The 13,948-nt window shown below is 43.0% G+C and overlaps 1 protein-coding gene across 9 annotated transcripts in view; it reads right to left on the bottom strand.

The window, feature by feature from the left end:
- tjp1b (tight junction protein 1b) overlaps positions 1-1,662 on the bottom strand; it is a 53,509-nt gene extending 51,847 nt beyond the window's left edge. For 5 of the 9 annotated variants that reach the window (XM_062389513.1, XM_062389518.1, XM_062389519.1 and 2 more), the window contains exon 1: positions 1,144-1,661. In XM_062389513.1, the coding sequence (XP_062245497.1) occupies positions 1,144-1,241 (98 nt within the window). In that variant the 5' untranslated portion in view covers positions 1,242-1,661. Of the gene's footprint in view, positions 1-1,143 lie in introns of all 9 variants that reach the window. The other 4 variants (XM_062389517.1, XM_062389523.1, XM_062389516.1 and 1 more) reach the window with 2 other exon arrangements.
- Between the last annotated feature and the right edge of the window lie 12,286 nt (positions 1,663-13,948).

The raw sequence follows: 13,948 nt of genomic DNA, 5'->3' as shown, positions 1-13,948 counted from the left end.
GCTTCAATGTTTTGTCCTTGATTGCGAGACAGAAACGGTTTAGGAGCTGATTTAGTTTGGCTTTGGAAGGTGGTGATAATAGACAAGCCTCACGCACACTGTGGAGCCAGTGTAGCTGCATTATGTGACTAAATGATCCACGCCACACGATGGATTTCTGTGTGCAACACATGCTATCAGAGTGCTATTGAGCCCATTGACTCCTAATTAACCATCTTTGCTTTCAAACACGATGGTTATCTGACTGTAATTAGGGGAAACTACATCTCACACACACACGCACGCACACGTAGCAGCCCCGGCAGCAAGCTGCTCACAGCGACGGAAAAGGGAATGAGAGGAGGAAGACTGTCTTAAAGTAAACAAAAGAAGAAGGCCGCAGGAGGAGAGACACAGAGAGGGTGAGTGAGGGAGTTAGAGGAGGTCCCTTGAAAAATACTGGAGCATACACAGAGAAATGAGGACACTGAACAGGTGGATGGACACAAAGACACATGCTGGGAGCTGCGTATGGGTGGAAATCGTTTAATGTGGACATGAACATGAGAGACGTGTGTGAGGCCTGGACAATAAAAACAGGAGAGGACCATGTTTCATGCTTCTGTTTTTTTTTTGTGCATTTTATTAATTAATGAGTTACAACACAGCAGTGGGAGGCAGAGGAGGGATGATGATGGTTTACCACATGGTTAGCTCGATGATGACATTCCCAGTGACAACACACGGCAGTGCAGTGGAGGCCAGATGGTTCATTAAAGCACATGGAGTTGAAGGAGAAGAAACACTGATGAGGCTATGACATCATTCAACTTTACAAAGTGGTGGAAGAGGAAGGACACACGCGCGCACACGCAAGCACGGGGGCACGCACGCCAACTCTGTAGTTGCCCGTGCACCTACGGGTCTGTGATGGAGGCGACATGGTGCAGACTGGCTGCAGTGGCTGAATATTATGTCATTGTGGAGAGTGAGCGGCGGCACCGTGGCTCCGTGACCCGCTCATCATGTCCCGAGCTGCGGGAAGCGACAGCTCGGATCATCGCCCCCCCCCCCCCCCCCTTTTTTTTTTCTTCCTTTTCTCCCAACCCGCATCCCCACCATCAGCATCATCAGCTGCATCCGCACCGAGATTCATATACTCACCACATACGCTTCCTGGGCGGAAGACAATGTTCTTTGTTGGAGGCGGTCACCCCCAGAGCCAGCTGCATAACAGTAATGTATTTCTGGTAATTCACCATGGTACTGTCCGCCGCTACTGAAAATCCGACCCCGAAGAAAAGCGCAGGTGATCATACAGATATCTCTCTCTTTATTCCCTGGCATCCGCCTCCGCTGCGTCTTCCGCGCTCAGCATCACAACGCCATTTCCAGCGCTGAAGGACTGACGGTGAAAACTCTCCCCGAGGAGCTGAGCGAGAGGTGCCGTACGACCCATGTCTGCAATGACACTCAGCCCCACCGTGTTTCAGCGTCCGCACACAGACCCATCCACATCCATCCGATTTCTGACGACTGTTGTCTCTCTCTTCTTTTCTTTTTTTTTTAAGATCTGGACATGATCTCCTTCCTCCTGCCTCCTGCCTCCTCCTCCTCTCTCCTATCGAGGGCTGGAAACACTCTTTAAAAAAAAAAACGCTGCAGCGTCCAGGCGTCCGTGTGTGTGAGGTAGGGGAAAGAGTGTGTGTGTGTGTGTGTGTGAGAGTGTGTGTGAGTGTGTACAGTGTACAGTCAGAGGGGAGCAACTGGGAGGAAGGGGAGGGTGAGGAGGGAGTAGGAGGATGGGGAGGATGGGGAGGAGGGAAGAGGAGGAGGGGGGGGGGGGGCTGCTCTGTATAGCATCTTCTAAGGAAGTCCGAAGTTTCTCTGTAATTACTCGTTTAACGGTTGAGTCCATGCATGTATATACTTTTTGGGAATCATGACCAACAGGGGTGTATACAGCCAGAAATTCTGACGCCCCCTGATAGCATCAAATTCCGAAAAACCAGAAGGGTTGGTCATTTGAAACTATGTTAAATCCTACCAAGAGAGTCATCAATAAATAAAGTTGTCAGGTTAAAAAAAAAGGTGGTATGAGTAGCCCCAGCAGGACTGTGAAAAACAATCATTCAATACGGACCAAAGAGCCCTATCTTGCCATTTAAATAAGTGGGAACAAATCCTGGATCTGCCCCCTGAACCGGATCAGCACCAAATCTTTATGGGTTCTTCCCTCATCGAGATGTCATCCTTCTAACAAGTTTTGGAGAAATGTGTCCAGTAGGTTTTGCATAATCTTGGTCACAAACAAACAAACCAACCAACAAATTAGACAGGGATGAAACCATAACCTCCTTGGTTGAAATAAAAATATACAACTTTTTTTTACACTGGTTTTGTCTTTAATTTCCTTTTTTTGAGCCCCCTTGAAAGAATCAAACTAGAAAAAGCAGGGGTGTGAATGAGAAGTTAAAGAAAGGTTTGGTAATTTGTTTCTAAAACACTTTAAAAAATCGTACTTGTTGAATTCTGGTGTCTGTGGTCCTCGCCCCCTGATCCCATAGAAAAATAACCAGTATTAATTTCACAACTTTGGACAAACATACAAACCTGGTAGCGAGGTTAGCTGCCAATCACGACGTTTTAACCTTCTTTTTATAATATCAACTAACTAATCAAAACCAAACCTACCAGAGGAATGAACACGTGAACACACATCAGTGAGAAAAGAACTTCCTAAAATGACAGACTGTGAATGACACCTGTGCTTTTTGAACTATGACACACGTCATAGTGTTGTAGCTGTTTCCCCATCCTTAGGACTCGGTCGATAAAGGCGTGTCTTTCATAGACATAGTTCGGACATAAACGTGATGGTCTTGGCTATAGAGGATTTCTTGTTTTGCGAAACCAGCTTGTCCTAGCCTTACCTTTACATGGTTTGCTACTTTGAGCTGCTACACTTATAGCTCAGCTTCCTATGTAGCTAGCTTGTTAGCTTTGTCACCGTTGTTAAAATAATCCAGGGATTGTTCCCCTGACTAGGACCCAACCATTGCAGCGTGCGTTGTTTGGGGCTGGGAGGACGCATTTCGCAGGACTAGAAGAGCCCTAGTCATGGGACGGCATAGTTACGCTGCTGTGACGCAATCAGCCTTCAAATGTAGCCTCCGAAGGATATGCTCACTGAATTGGAACACGGCTTATATCTGTGTAATTGACAGGGTTCACTTACTGAAGATTCATTTACCTCTCGTGGCTTTTAGCTGTAAATTGAGAGAACTCATAATATCAATCTGAGATGTCTGAGGCCTTGTGCTGTTTGACTAAACCCTTTCTCCTGAGGAGGGGAATAAGATGGGTTTGACCTACTGGACTTTTTTAGGAGGTTTCAGTCACATTTAATGGTCTTCACCAGAGAATTTCTAGTTAGCGGCCAAGGCTGTCAATGCGTCATTTCCAAGGTAAATGAACCCTAAAGATCACACTGCTAAAGAGTCTATTTACTCTGTCATTCTCAGTTTTAAGTGAATGTAAAGTCAAAGCCCTTTGAATGTAGCTGAGGAGCTTTTATTGGCCTCTGTAATTACTTTTACCCTTAAACGTCTGACTTAGTTAACACTGTGTTAAACGAGCATTGCAACTCTAATGTCTCTCACCTCAACTGCTCACGCTACAGTTAAACACCTACACCCAGAGACACTAAAGCTTTCTGGCGTTTCTCTTTTGCTGTGCACTGAATACCAATCACGTGTCACACCGAATGGCAGTTGGTAACAGCAAATCGTAGGTGGTTGATTTAAGTTAATGTCATGCGGTCAAATTAGGGAGGGCAGTGTGAGCACTGGTCAAGGACCCTCCTTCGGGTTGATCCATCAATCTATCCATCCATCCACCATCTATCTATCTATCTATCCATCCATCCATCTATCCATCCATCCATCCATCCATCCATCATAGCACAAACCAATTTATCCTGTGCAAGGTCAGAGCTGACTGACCTATCTCCGGCTATATTGGAGTGGGAAGCTGGATAACATCCTGGACAGTTTGGATATCTGTCACCAGGCTGATATGTATAGTTCACACAGATAGCCATCCCCCCTCACTATCACACCTCATCTTCAGTCGTCATGCCTTTTTTGGGACTAGGGAGAAAACTGGTCACCATGAGGAAACCAAATCCAGCAAACAATGCAGGAAGGACACTTTATTAAAAAATACATGATTTGGGTCAAGCTTGGAAAAACTGACACTTAACACTGTTGTGTCTGAATGTAACATGGGAACATAGAACTCTGATATTATCCGCATACATTGCACATTTTGTATAATCATTACACTTGCAAGTTGCATTGCTGTGTATGCTTTCAAACTGTAAGCTGTAAATTACAGGGACTGAACAGGGGATTTTTTTTTCCAATATATAAAATTTAAGGAAATTGAAATACACAGAAAAAGAAAGAAAAGAATATCCCACAGTTTCTTTAGGAACATTAGGAACTGTTGATGTGTAAACTCAAATATGATTAAAATGTTGTTTGTGACTATTAGGTTTTATGGGTGATGCTGAGCAAAAATAGTTTATTTGGAGAAATTAAACATTTTTAGTAAGTGTCATCAAGCGACATTAAATACTTAATCCTATTAGCAATTCAACGTTAAAGTGATATTTTGGTGCTTGAAGTTTCTGAGTCGGTTTTGAAGATTAGACTGTGGCTTAGTGTTTGCTGAACTCATGGAGACGCAGCACGCAGCACGAGTGCTCTGTGCCCACACGACCTGTCATCAGCAGCAAACAGAGGCCGGCGTGGTTGTTTTTCAGTCAATAGAGTGACACAGTGGTGCCGTTCTAAGCTTTGGAGTAAGTCGATTAGTCTAGACTTTGAAGTCTTAGAGGAGAGAGCCGCCTTCTCACCTGAGTAGAGCAGTGCACTTCACACTCTCACTAGACCCAACAGACTTAAAGAGAGATGTCGAATAGCAGAGGACGGTCTGAGGAGGCCAGATAAATGAGAACCGATCTTATCTGTCGTGAGCGATACAAAAGCATAATAGAAAAAGAGCTGATATAAGCATTATATGATAAAGGGATTATCCGGTTTGTTAATTAGGAGGAATTGAACTGACGCAAATGCTGGAAATGAACTTGAGGAAACATTGTGTCTGCCAGAAGACATCCACCATATGGCTAAAGAGGCAGAGCATGCCACTGACACTGCTGGTGTCAGGGGAGAGAGTCCCTCTGTGGCCGGTGTTGCGAAAAATGTTTGAACCCATGACACTGGAGTGCTCTATGGCTCCATCCTCCATATGGTATGTATAATGTTAACCTCAGGCACAGTCTGAACCTCATATAGCAAGTGAAGGATAAACACATGGATCTGCACGTTTAGGTGCACTATTCTATAAAAACATCTGATTCAAGCGGTTATAAAAACAATTATTAAAATGATTGCAAATATCCCTATCTCTCCTTTTAAATTATCCTCATATAAAGCACAGAGAATGAACACCGGGCCCAAATGCAAAACAGCCCTTTTTGTGGTTGCTAGTTTGTTACTTCTGGGTGACTGGAAGTAGAAAACCCTTTAGGGCATTAAAGGAACTTAAATTCATCCAGTGCTCATGTGTGCAAAACCTCCTCTATGCAGCACCTGCTGCTGAGAGGGCATCTAACGTCATCTGTGTCCAACAATTACAAATGGCTTCATTTTGAGAGAAAGAAAATACTAAACTTGTGTGTACATTAAATACTGATGTTGACACTTGAAACAAGGCTGGATGTGACACATTTCTGGATTTGAAACTGAATATCTAGCAAGAAAGAAAACAAATGCACAAATTGTACTTATTTTCGGATAAGCAGCATTTTCAGACTCCCTGTATTTCAATGTGAGTACATATAAGCAAGCAAAATAAAGGTATATAAAAAATAATAAGTGAATAAAAGATTCAGTATTTTTTTTACACCAGGTTTGTGTAAGGTTAACATTGTATGGCTAATGTCATTTTTGTCTGTTGCCTTGTCTAGTTTTGCTATAATGATATATTATTATTATTACTGATTAAATGTGTAAAATTTGAATAAACACATAAAACAATCGGAAATACATAGAAAAACAACCAGGTCCTCAGAATTTTGGAAATCTTGCCTTTGCTCCTGGCAATAAAAGATGATAACAACAGCTACATTTTGAGCCAAAATCATTGTCAAAAGGGCTTTTATTTATTTTGATAGGATTTCTTCTAAATTGCACATAAACTAAGATTTGTCGGTAGAATAAAAAGGTTTAGGTATAACATGAGTGCAAATGTCTAAACCGCGTTTCGGTCGCACACCGGCATCGATGTCAAGAGCCTCCTCTTGAATCCAGCCGACACTCTACTTATACGCCACTAACAGAACCATTAGGGCAGAGATGTGCTCCAACAAACCCACCAGCCCTGCACTCTGTCACCTCCCATTGACCAGGACGCCACTCACATAACTCTGCTGATTTATCAGACACCACACATCATCATTATCAGCCATGTAAGACACAGCGGTCATTAGCGGATGGGGGAAACTGCTACGGATATACACACACATTACCCAGGAAACCTCTCTCTCTCTCTTTGATGCACACACAAACACACACACACACATAATGGGGAGGCTGTATGGGAACCAGTCGTAGTGTGTCAGTGGGGAAGCTTGGAGACAGCAGTGGGTCAGTGGTGGTGCTGCAGTCTGAAGCCCACTGCATATCCGTGCACACTCCACTGCAGCACTTTGATTTCACGTTGGCATCCCCCACCTCTGCATCTCCACTGTAATGGCTCAGAGCAGCCTGCCCCATCATTACCCTTCTCACATGAGAACCCACTGCTGACATCTTTTACTGTACGCCAGCACAGACACGCACGCTTATACACAGCACACATACACGCACTGATAACACACTAAAGCACTTTTTGCAGCGATTAAATAGGACAGACAGACCTGCCCTTCTTTCTCGTGTCCTTACACTGTCTTGTCCACTTATTTGGTATAGCGAAAATCAAAGCTGGTTTGTAGGACTGGAGCCCGAAGAACCACTACCGCTGTAACGCCGTGATTTATTACTTTTGCACCAAACAAAGAGGAGAAGTTCACAGAGAAAGTCCTTTCCACATGAATGCACTGCACCAGGAAGAACAAGAGTAATGAAACACACACGCACGTACACACACACACACACACATACACACGCACACGCAGGCACGCACACACACAGTCACACCTCGGTGCTGTCGCAGTGCTTCCTCTCTATGTGCTGTGAGGTGAGTCATCAGCACAGAGAAGCATAACCTCACAGCTCCAGCTAATCTCTCCTCTTCTCCTCCTCCTCCTCCTCCTCCTCCTCCTCCTCCTCCTCCTCCTCTTCCTCCTCCTCCAACCTGCCAGCATCTAATTTTCTCCACTTATGGATGAAGGCACGCTGACTTACATCATCACTGCAGCTTCACATATACATATAAGGCCTCAGATCCAAACACATGGCCAACTCCTCCTGGCAAACCACACACGCTTCCAGGAGACAGTGATATGTCCTACGGTCAAAACGAGAAAGTTATCCAACAGATATCGCTACATAATAATGTGTAACACCTAAATCAGCACTAGAAATTGCTAATTTACTCAAAGATTTGCGATCTAGAGGTTTTAAATCGTTGGTTTAAAACACTACAACAGTCCTATCATGGCAGTCAATAGCCCTTAAACTGGATTCAGTCAGTTCCAGCTCAGCTCCTGCTACTGCTCTCTCACAGGTCCTCTGTGCCCTTTCAGACAGAAGCCCAGAGATGTGATTAAATGCTCCATGTTCACTCTCAGTCAGCAAGATACTGACCAGAGGCGGACACGGACAGCCAAGCTAATAAACACAGTGTCTCTTTGAACCCACACAGCTGACAATCAATCTGCTTCTCTGCTGTGGATCAAAGAAAGTGTGCGGAGCGGGAGGGGGGGGTTGTGAAACACTCACACACACAAATACGTGTAAAGACGCTGAACAAAACCCCGGGAAGATATTCCCAGGTTGCTTCCACATTTATAACAAAGCGCGGCTGCAGACATGCTTCCCTCATGTCACACAGGGACACACACTGGCACACAGATTCTAGCCAAGCCAAGCATCCATGACTCCAGGCGCTTTCTGTCCTACTTCCTCTAAAGAGTGGATAAACAAAAAATTATCTGGTCTTTTATCTAGACATGCAACCTTGTGCGACACTTGACTCGCTCTTTGTATCTTGAAATCCGCCCTGCAGCCACAGTTAATGTCCATAAAGGATGCATCGTAAACACAGCAGGAGCAGCAAAAGCCTCCTCCCTGAGTTCTGCCTGTTCCTGTAACACCAGCTGAAATGTTGGAGAGACGTCAGAATACAATGATCATCATTATACGCAACTGCACTCGGGAGTCCTTATACTATTAAAGTACAAAACTTACATTGCCTTGGCGTACAGCATCTCTTCCTGTGTGTGCTGCTCTGGCATTGTGTTTGCTGGTCTGTCTGCCTGTCTGGGTGCATGTGTGTGTTTGTGTGTTTGTGTGTCAGTGCCCACAGCCAGACCACTGGGATAGCTGTGTCCATGCTGACTTCGCTGTCATACACTGAGGAGCCCCCCCTCAATGGTCTGGGGAGCATATCAGATTGTCTGTCCTGTCACTTCAGGCATCAAATCCAAGGAAACTGCCCACCACACACAGAAACACACAAACAAACACACACACACACACACACACACACACACACACACACACACACAGTCAAGTTTACCCCCCACTCTGTGTGAGTTGAGTGAAGGGTACTCTCCAGAGGGTACGGGAAAGACACCCTCACTCAGTCATGATGCGTTCACTGGGCCTGACACACAGTGGAAGAGGCAGCCTTGCAGGACCAATACAAACCAGTCGCTCTCACTCATATATCCTCACATGCAGCAGAGCTCAGCAGATGACATTTTATGCTTCCTCTTTTATGTCAATTCATTTATGTGGGCCGTTAAGTGTTGCCATTATAAGACATGAATATAGAGCAGCGAAAGCTTTCACTTGAGAATAATAATGTCTGCAAAGTATCCACATTACACCCGGGTGATAAATTAAAGGGAAAAGCAGCATTAAGAGTCTCTGTGAGGTGCTCGGACACTTTCTCAGCGCTCCCTGGCCGAGGTGGTCCAAAGAGAGCAGGAGCTCAGTTGAGTTGAGATCAGGTGACAGCAAATGCCAAAGAATGTGATGCCAATATTTTTCACACTTTTCAAATCACTCAATGAGCATTTGTACCGAGTTTAGAGGTATCCATATTTGTATTTAGTGCCTCCGTCTATCTGTGTGATTATGTATGAGATGACATGATGGCTAAAGGAATAAAATATTTGACAATAGATGAAATCAACCTTGGTTGTCAGTCTAGGGTTTAGAGATTTTTCGAAATTGAAGATATTTGTGTGATTTGACATCTCATCCTCATGTCAACTTCTCAGACCCTAAGAACCACTGAATTTCACCTGGTCCTATCTAATGTGACTTGGAACGAGATTTTTCTCACCAGAATGACTTTATCAACTCCTTGAACATTATGCAATCCATCAGAAAGACTGTAAGGCTCTCAGTGTGAGGTTTTCCCATGACATCAGCGATATGTAAAGTGTGCCTCACCTCGAGTCAAACACTGGGTCGGTGTACATGGGAGGGGAGCACAGAGGTTGCTCTCCAGGACCGTTTGGGGGCAGGGGGAGGCCCCCTTTCCTCCCCCACTGTGCAGCACCATCTGTGGGAACAGATTAATATATTAGCCACTCTTTTTTTTATGGCTGTGCTAATTTACGCTTCTTCTCCCTGTGTCTGGAGGAGTAAGAAGCAATCATATGGTCTTAATTGCAGGACATTAGGCACAGATAAAGGAGACACTAAGCTGTAAATGCGAGCCATGTCCTTGAGAGCGCTCGGTTTTATTTAAATGTAGGTAAAGCGTATTGATTTGTTATCGTGCAGCACAGACAAGGCCCTGCAGACTGTAGCAACGTTTAGGCCATATGTTGTCAGAGGCTAGTTAGGAGCGCTGGCGGCTCAGTAATCCCCTCAGCCATCCAGATTTAAGAAGCTATTTTTGCTGGCTCTTAGTCTGTGGCACTAGCTTACTGAAAACTATTTTCCCTCTCTTTATATTTCTCTTTTATCATCATCTTCTCACAGAAAATAACAAGATAAATAACAGACATAGGAATAAAGCTTCTACAGGTTCATGATCTGTTGCTCCGGTTCTTCTCTCACAAATGCAAACTGGAATGTTTTTTGAAAGAAAACACCGGGTACAGGATCACGCTGCCCTCCATGAACTTTACTTAGTGTTTGTCATTGACGTAATTGGAGGCTTATTAATGACTGTTACCTTCTCCTTCCAGCAGAAAGCAGGTTAGCAGGTGGGGACACACTTCCTCCAAAACGGAGCAGAACGAGCAGAATGCAGCAGGCCCCTTCGAGGACAGATGGTCCAGGAATATCTCCGTCCTCTTCTTGCTGGACTCCTCTCCCAGTATTTCCTTGTACTCCCCCAGCGAGAACACCTTGTCATAGACCAGGTAGGGGAGCACGGTGTTGACGTCCAGCTCGCTCAGGATCTTTTGTCGGTTCTGTTTGAGGATGTTATTTGCCCACCTCTTCTTTTTCCTGGTGCATGGCCTCCTGCCAGCCCTCTGCTGCTGCCGCTTCTGCTTCTTCACAAACCACTTCTTGGTGCCACTGCTGAACATCTTCAAGCTGAGGAGACCCACCAGGACTTCTTCCACGGCTCTGTCAACACAGGTCCCAACGGAGGGGAGGTGCATATTTCACGCCAGTGCAGCGACCATGCCACATATTTCCTCAAGTCGCACTTTGTTTTTGTCTGAGTGGTTTATCTGGGGCAGGAAGAGACAATCTGGACAGTAGCTGATTTCTAGCTGGGTACTTACTGACACTAAGAAGATTACTAGACTCTTAAGAACACCAATGCAAACTGCTCTACACAGACATGTACAGCCGCATCATATTTTACATAATTTTGCCTCTCCTCGTGGATAATCAGACCTCTGAGCTATGAGGTCAAACGCTTCCTTAATAAAAAATGCATCTAAGAAGTTACTCTTTTATTTTAGTGCCTTGAAGGGAAATTAAGCACACAGTTCCTGGGCTATTTCAGGTAATGCCGAGTAGCCTAAAAATCCTCAGGGAGTAACAAAAGAGGGCTTGAGATATTCAAATCCTCTAAATATTATGGAAAATCTGCATCATGTGCATGAATCATACTTTAACGTTGCCCCTTGAGATCAACTCACACTCACCTTTCTGTTATTTTTGTCAATGTGACACCTGATTAAGACGAGATTTAAACTCTCCGCAATGAGCATTGATCTGTTATAGTGAGATGTCAGGCCTTCATTCAGGAGAATCATTAACCCATAATGAAATGGAACAAGTACAACAAGGAGAGCGTGATGTATCGTATTGAAAATCTATTTTTTTTTTTTTTTTTTAAAGAAGCACAAACCAGCATGACCTTGAATCACATTTCCTCGAGCTGCTGTGTGAGAGGATGGAGAGCGGCCGGCTCTGTGCCAGAGGAGGAAGCTGTTTGATCATTAGGTGTCACGTTTACAGTAAATTGTCTGTTGACAGTTTTATGAATTAATCCAATATTTAACCTTCAAAGCTTTTAATATCCACCTAAATGGAAGATATCAACAGAGAAATCAAACTGGAAGAACATGTTGTACTAAGAATCAGATTTAGAGCAAATTCTTATTTATTACAAACATATCTGTGATCAATGTCTCCTGGAAACTGAAACATAAATACATTTCCTCTGTGTCCAAAATATAAAATCCTCCTAGGTTACACTTTGTAAAAGCCTTCCCGAGCTTTGCAGCGTTGGGCAATGAAATGAACAAAGTCACTAGATCTGTTAAAAGGCAAGAGAGACAAATGACAGATAAAAAAAAGGATGCGACAGACAGACCTGTCACATACATTTTAATGGCTGTATATACTTTATATGTGTATGAAAATACAGTATGTGGAGCTTCAGTACAACTGATCACAATGTAAATGGACAGGATACATGGGAGACAAGGTACACACGATAATCTTTAATGTTAACTTTTGATGAGCCTTTTCTTTTACAATACATGTGTTTTAGACCAAATTTTGCTTTTGTACTTGACATGACACAAGAGCAAATTAAAGCTATTGAGAGTTGATCGATATATAATTAATCATCCAGCCTGAAAATCGGAAACACCAGTTTTCACCAGTAAAGCTGAACATGTATCCTATATGGTCATACAGTCATTAAAGATACAAAAAAATGAATGTGGATTTTTGTGATCATCCAACAATCTGCCGCACAATGACTATGAACATGTGAAATAAATATTTAATATATTAAAGTTTTAATTGGTCTTTTACTGTCTAAATGCTCACAAAATGAATGTGATGGACATTTTCAGCATAAATAAATCCAATTTGGCCCTGAAAGAAATGTTTGCTGTTGCCTAAAATTCATTGTTCCCTCATCTGTGGTTATATATTATATCAATGTGATACTGTATATGTGCCAATGTGCAAATAGACCACATGCTTAAGGAATGTGTTGATCTTTTGTGCCAATTCTATCCAAAGCTCCACATCTCATTGACCAATTATTACTTAATACTGCAAAGTGCATTATGAAAGTATGTTCATTATGGCTGTAGAAATACAAAAGAGTGGTTGGATATGAAAGGTGCAGTCAGGTGGTGATATGCACCTGTCAGTGGTCAAAGAGATGATTGATTCGTATTGTTTAAATAAGACTCTTGATCTAATTCCAGTTGATTTCTTAATCAGTTTCCATAATACTGGCAATCTGACATTAAGTCAGTATCAATTTGGTTTTAAGATAAGTTGTATGTATTTGCTTTATGACCCAATCTATGTTTGACTTGTATGCAGCTTGTGTGGCAAACAGGTGATTAGGGTTTATGCAAGAAACTAGTATAGTGTAAGAATCATGTCACATAACAAAACTGTCTAGACAGTTTTTTTTTTCTAACCCTAACCCTTGTCTTTACTAAACAGAAGGGAAAACTAAAATATGAATTCTGTATTCCAAATTGTGTTTATTTGAGTGAGCTACTTGTTAGTTTCAGTGCTACAGAATTGGAAATTACATCATTCAGCTGTTTGATCCCTAAACTGTCCCTGTCACAAACTGAATTAGTATCAGATTTGTGTGTAGCGGCTGAAGATATCAAAGCTTAGTGGGTTAAAGGCCAGTGAACATCACATTAGACTGTGGTTAAACAGCTGCCTGGTGTAAATATGTGTTAATGTGTGTTGAAGGAGCTAACACCTTTATATGTGTATCTGATAACGAAACAAATGCGTGCAGCCAGTTCTTTAGGGAGCAGCTAAATATTTACTGGCAGGACTTAGTGTATTGTTCAAATGTCTAACACAGTAATATGAAAGATGCTGTCTGAGGACTTGGCTATAATAAGTAATGCAGCACCAGAGACATGTGTGGTTTCCCTGTGGAAAATCAACATGTTCTCTCCTTATTTTTCCTCTGGATGGACGATTGTCTGGCTCATCACTCAACCAACAAATCCCCCTAAAAATGTTGGGTTAATTCAAGTGTAATTGTCGTCCAGAAGCTTGAGGCATCAGCAGGAGCCAACAGCTGAATTTAGTCACCTCCCAGTGCACAAAACCCCACAGATCATTGCATAATCTAAAATTCTACCACAATTGTACGAGAGGACTTAACATTGTAAGTTAGTGTTACGTCAATGAGATTAGTGTGACACTGTGTTCCTGGTTTGGGACAGAAGTTAATATGACACCGTTACAAAAGAAAATTGAAATATATATATTTGTTCACAATAAATGTAAGACAAAAGAAATTCTCCACA

The sequence above is a fragment of the Platichthys flesus genome, chromosome 6 (genome assembly GCF_949316205.1).
Source record: "Platichthys flesus chromosome 6, fPlaFle2.1, whole genome shotgun sequence".
Taxonomy (NCBI): domain Eukaryota; kingdom Metazoa; phylum Chordata; class Actinopteri; order Pleuronectiformes; family Pleuronectidae; genus Platichthys; species Platichthys flesus.
The sequence above is the reverse complement of the archived record's forward strand: the minus strand, read 5'-3'. Positions and strand labels throughout refer to the sequence as shown.